This window comes from Papaver somniferum, chromosome 1, assembly GCF_003573695.1.
Source record: "Papaver somniferum cultivar HN1 chromosome 1, ASM357369v1, whole genome shotgun sequence".
Taxonomy (NCBI): Eukaryota; Viridiplantae; Streptophyta; class Magnoliopsida; order Ranunculales; family Papaveraceae; genus Papaver; species Papaver somniferum.
The window spans coordinates 242,166,528-242,171,840 of NC_039358.1; the positions used below are offsets into that span (position 1 = coordinate 242,166,528).

General features: G+C 35.9%; 1 protein-coding gene across 1 annotated transcript; it reads left to right on the forward strand.

Moving 5' to 3' along the window:
- Positions 1-2,589: 2,589 nt before the first annotated feature.
- LOC113322003 (probable arabinose 5-phosphate isomerase) lies at positions 2,590-4,846 on the forward strand. Its single transcript, XM_026570001.1, has 3 exons — positions 2,590-3,312; positions 4,171-4,394; positions 4,483-4,846. Exons 1-3 carry the CDS (start codon positions 2,650-2,652, stop codon positions 4,637-4,639), a joined length of 1,044 nt encoding a protein of 347 aa, XP_026425786.1. The 5' UTR covers positions 2,590-2,649; the 3' UTR covers positions 4,640-4,846.
- Positions 4,847-5,313: the final 467 nt, after the last annotated feature.

Consider the following 5,313-nt stretch of genomic DNA (forward strand, 5'->3'; position numbering starts at 1 on the left):
ATTTTTAGTGGGTTAATTAGTGGGTGGGTAGTTAATTAGGGAATGGGTTAATTAGTGGGCGAGTTTTAGGATTAGAATTTAATTTAGTGGAAGGGTATTAATGTAATTTACACCATGCAGGGGTATTATTGTAACTTAAGAATCATTAGGACAACCCTTATAATCTATCATTGGATGGCATAATAAGTCTGTACTAGATTTGTGCCCGTGCTATGCACCGGGCATATTTTTCTTTTAATTTTGGAGTGCGTGGGGCTTCGCTCCGCCCCGTGGCAACACATTTTTAATTTGGGGTATGCGGGGTTTCGCCCCGTCCAGTGACGATGTATTTTTGATTTGGAGTGCGCGAGGCTTCTCCCGTCCCGCAGAGATATATTTTTGATTTGGTGTGGCAGGGAAAATACATGAAATAGGTGGAGAATATGTGTAGATTTTATATATTTTTTTCTTTTAACTTAGAGCGTGGGGCTTCGCCGCGCCCCGTGGCAACGCATTTTTAATTTGGTGTATGCGGGGTTTCGCACAGCCCCGTGGCGATACATTTTTGATTTGGTGTGCGCAGGGATTCCCCGGTCCTGTGAGATGTATTTTTTGATTCGGTGTGGTGGAGAAAATACATTAAATAGGTGGAGAACATGTGCAGATTTTTTTTTTCCCTTTTAAATTAGCGCGCGGGGAGAAGCCCTGCCCGTGACAGTGCATTTTTGATTTAGCGTGTGCACGCTACACCCCGCCAATGTAGTCAATATCGTATTTCGGTGAATATCGGTCCGGGACCGAGACATTATATTTCGGTGAATATCGGCGAAATATCGGTGGAATATAGGCCGTATCGGTGAAATTTCGGAAATATCGGTTTCTCGGATAAACACCGAAACCGATATTTTTTGCGGTATCTCGGCTATCTTGGCCGAGATTGACTACATTGCGCCCCGCCCCGTGGCAGTGTATTTTTGATTTGGTGTGCTCGGGGCTTCGCCCCGCCCCGTCGCAATGTATTATTGATTTGGTGTGCTGAGCAAATACATTAAATAGGTGGAGAATATGTGCAGATTTTATTTATTTTTCCCTTTTATTTTCACAAAGAATATGTGGACTTTTTCCCCTTTATATATTTGGAAAAAAGAGTCATAATATAATAGTTACTCGATTTCCAAATTGAATTTGAATTTCCATAAAATTCCAAACACGGTAAGTTAGGTTTTGGTTTTAAATTTATAATTTCTAAACGAATCATACATTGCCAAGTGTCCTCGCATAAATACTAATTTTTTTTTTATTCCTATTCTTTTTAAACCAATCATATGTGTCCCAGTGTCATCACCAAAACGTTCGTTTCACAAAACTTAAAAAAGACCTATTTTGGCCAATAAAAAGTACGAATTTCCTCACCGTTCAACATGGGAGCTCTATTTGTCTAAGACGTTGAGTCTTTAGATTTTACATCCAGCATAAATCTAATCCGTATAGGTCAAAATCAAATTTCAAAAATGAAAATTAGAAAAAAAAAAAAAAAAAACTAAAGTAAATATGAGCCAAGCTAGCCACAAAAAGAATAAAACAATTTAAAAATAATGTTCAGAGAAATTCTCAAAATGTAAAATGTGAAGCAAAGTAGGACATCACGTTAGCTATGCTCTAAACTTGTTAGTTGTAGACTAAACAGGTGTTGCGCATCTATTGGTGGGCACATAGGGCATGGTTTTATGTCTTTTTGGCACAGGCGATCCAGACCCTGTTTCCAAACACTTAATTCCCACATTGGGTATTGAGTTCCCGGGAAGGAAACCAGTGTTTTCCAATAAACAAATTTGTATTAGCTTTCCTAAATTCAGCTTAACTAAAAAAAATAAAAAAATCTTTTGTCGACTGCCTAAAATTTTTTGTAGTTTGAGAGAAGTATTGTCCATCTTAAACGGTGTTACTAACGTACATTTAAGTATTTGATGTAAATATAGTGTAAGAAAATTAATTGAATTAAAATTGTCACGCAAGTGTTGTCCACCTTCCATTTTGTTAACGGTGTTATTAACGGACAATTAAATACTTGGTATAAATAAAGTGTGACCTAATTTTTAATATCTCGAACAAAAGAGTTATGCCAAGTGTCTTCATCTTAGCTTCTACACTAGAAAAAGTCTATTTCGGCCAATAAGAAGCGAAGGTCTCATCACCGTTTAATGTGAGAGCTTATTCTGTCAAGGTCTTTTAAGAAGGAAAATGCCCCAAAATTATCCTGTATGCCCCATATGAGGGTTCAATCCGTAAGATCATCCGTAATATTTGCGCATTATTCGCCGAGACCATATAATCGCGTACCATATCCAGGGTTGGAGTACTGATTTCTTCTAGATGTTTGCAGTTGGGGCGTGTTTTCCATGTTCCGAATCATTTTTGACCGACGGTTAAATCATATTTCCCTCTAAACCCTAGCATAGACCAACCAGCAATTTTCCCAACTATAGCAGCATCAAAAAGACAAACACCACTCACTGGACAGTCAACACTGAATCTGCCGCAGAATTTATCTCTTTATAAGTAGGAATGAATTATAGTCATACCGTTTTCTCAATTCTGAAGCTTCTTATTTCTTTCCTTTCCTTTTCATTGTCACATCACTCTCTCGATCGGAAAAAAAAGAAAAGAAAAATGGGATCTGTACCACATTCAACATCCGCATACGATCTCTCATTCTATACCAATTCCTCCTCCGAAGAATCATCAGTAAACCCAAAAGATTTACGACTTTTCTTCGAATCACAACAAAAATACCTAAACTACTTTTTCCAAAATCTGGATTTATCACAAACCTTAACATTTACACAAACTTTGTTAAGTTCTAAAGGAACCATCTTCTTCAGCGGTGTTGGTAAATCAGGATTTGTATCACAAAAGATCTCACAAACCTTAGTTTCATTGGGTGTTAGATCTAGTTTCTTATCACCAACAGATGCATTACATGGAGATATTGGTATATTATCAAGATCTGATATTCTTGTGTTATTTAGTAAGTCTGGTAATACTGAAGAATTAATGAAATTAGTACCTTGTGCCAAAGCTAAAGGAGCCTATTTAATTTCTGTTACTAGTTATCAAGGAAATTTGTTATCTGCTGTTTGTGATTTTAATGTACATTTACCTTTGGAGAGGGAGATATGTCCTTTTGATTTAGCTCCTGTTACCAGTACGGCCATTCAGATGGTATTTGGTGATACGGTTGCGATTGCCTTGATGAGTGCAAAGAATTTGTCTAGAGATGAATATGCTGCTAATCATCCTGCTGGAAGGATTGGGAAAAGACTCATTTTTAAGGTAATTATCGAAATAATTATTTTGTTTCTATTGAATCTGTGTTTCGTTGGAATAAATGAATTGTAGATAATTTAGATTTATTTCTCTCATCACATATATAGGAATTAGAAGAAGTAGGGATGAAAAAAATTATCTTGTTGTTGTGTACGTATTTATGTGTATGCGTATTATGATACGAATCGAGTTAATAATTGAAGGTAAAGCAATACAGAATTGCTTATGATTGTTCACGAACAACGCCATAAGCTTGAGATAATTTGTCTGTCGAATTAAATAGAAACTTATTAGAGTTCTTGCCTATGGTTAACGAACAAATTATTGAGTGTGTTCATTACTAAAGGTTATTGACAACATTGTTGAATTGATAACGCACGTGTTGATTATGTAGAAAATTATTAGAGTTCGTGCTAAATTGTCTATAGTTAACGATCTATACTATAGAACTGACAATTCATGTGTTGGTTATGTAGAAAGTTTTAGAGTTCGTTCCAACAGATAACGGGCACAGGAAAAAGATTCTGTTTAATTATGTTGATAGAAAGATATTGGGTATCTTTATGTCATTAAGACATGATTAGAAGGGTGATATCGAGTTTTTCAATTTCAAGGATCGTATTGAATCAATTTTGGTTTCATTCCTCGGATAGTACTTATTTGTGAAAATTAAGGAATCAAATCAAAATTTTCCAATTCGGTCAGTTCGGTTTTTGTCATGCTAAATGATTCAAATTATTCTGTTAATGTTTGGGGTAATCACTGATTTTTGTTTCCATAGATTACAGTTCTACGGACCTAGATAACACCCATTCCTTGAGGTAATGAAGATTTGATTTGGTGGACCATTTAATTGTTGTATAGGTCAAGGATGTTATGAAGAAGCAAGAAGAACTTCCGTTATGCATGGAAGATGATATGATAATGGATCAACTCGTGGAACTTACGAGTAAAGGATGTGGCTGTATACTAGTTATCGACGACGAACACCATCTAGTCGGCACATTTACTGATGGAGATCTGCGGCGAACACTCAAAGCCAGTGGTGAAGGTTTCTTCAAGCTTACCGTTGGGCAAATGTGCAACAGGTAAAGACACACTGGTTCTTAATTTTTTGTTAACTTAAGATATGTTCTGCCTTTTCATAAACGCATATAACTATACTTTGGTGTTCAGGAACCCCAGAATTATCGATCCAGAGGCGATGGCGGTGGAAGCAATGCAGAAAATGGAATCTCCACCATCACCGGTGCATTTTCTGCCGGTCGTTAATCATCAAAATGTTGTAATTGGTATCATCACATTGCATGGATTAGTCTCAGCAGGTCTGTAAACACTGGACCCAGATCGCCAGATCCTATTATGGTTGGTTTCTAATTTTTTTATTCTTTGTGTATTTATCTCCCTAATTTGAATGGGGATCTGTTATCTGCAAAACTATATTGATATTTATCAATCGATGTTGATTGCTCTATTGTCTTTATCTAAGTTAACGCTCACACTAAAATTTTCAGTAAAATATCGGGATAGTTAGTATAAACTGGTGTGTAAAAGTGAAATTGATTGTGAACAGATTTTGTTGCACAAGAATTAAGCCATGATTTTTGTTGCGTAAGAGTGTTTGTTATTAGTGCATCGATATTCCCTTAGATTTATAAAATTTCACTTTCAAACTGTTTTTTTTTTTTTTTTTGGCCAAGTCCAAATGGTTTATTGTAAAAAAAAAAAATAACGTAATTAAAAGAATTACGAAATTGGGGTCAAGACCCCACCACCCCCATAAACTAAAGGGATGGAAAAAAGAAAAAATACATATAGGCCTAAAAAAAACCTTAAAATAAGCTAAAATGAACTTGCGCCCGGTTGTCGTTGGATTTAGATGATAGCCCGAGATCCGGAATTTAATTTTTTTTATTATTTTGTCTTGTTTAAAGTGGTAGACAAAACAAGGGACAAAAACATAAAGGAGACAAAGTATGAAAAGAAAAGAAGGCAAATCATGTGTGT

Excerpts from the sequence above, each read along its gene's own strand:
- LOC113322003 (XM_026570001.1), top strand. The coding sequence starts at position 2,650 with ATGGGATCTGTACCACATTCAACATCCGCATACGATCTCTCATTCTAT. Across the intron at positions 3,313-4,170 it reads GGAAAAGACTCATTTTTAAG|GTCAAGGATGTTATGAAGAA; the intron begins GTAATTATCGAA and ends ATTGTTGTATAG. Across the intron at positions 4,395-4,482 it reads GTTGGGCAAATGTGCAACAG|GAACCCCAGAATTATCGATC; the intron begins GTAAAGACACAC and ends TTTGGTGTTCAG.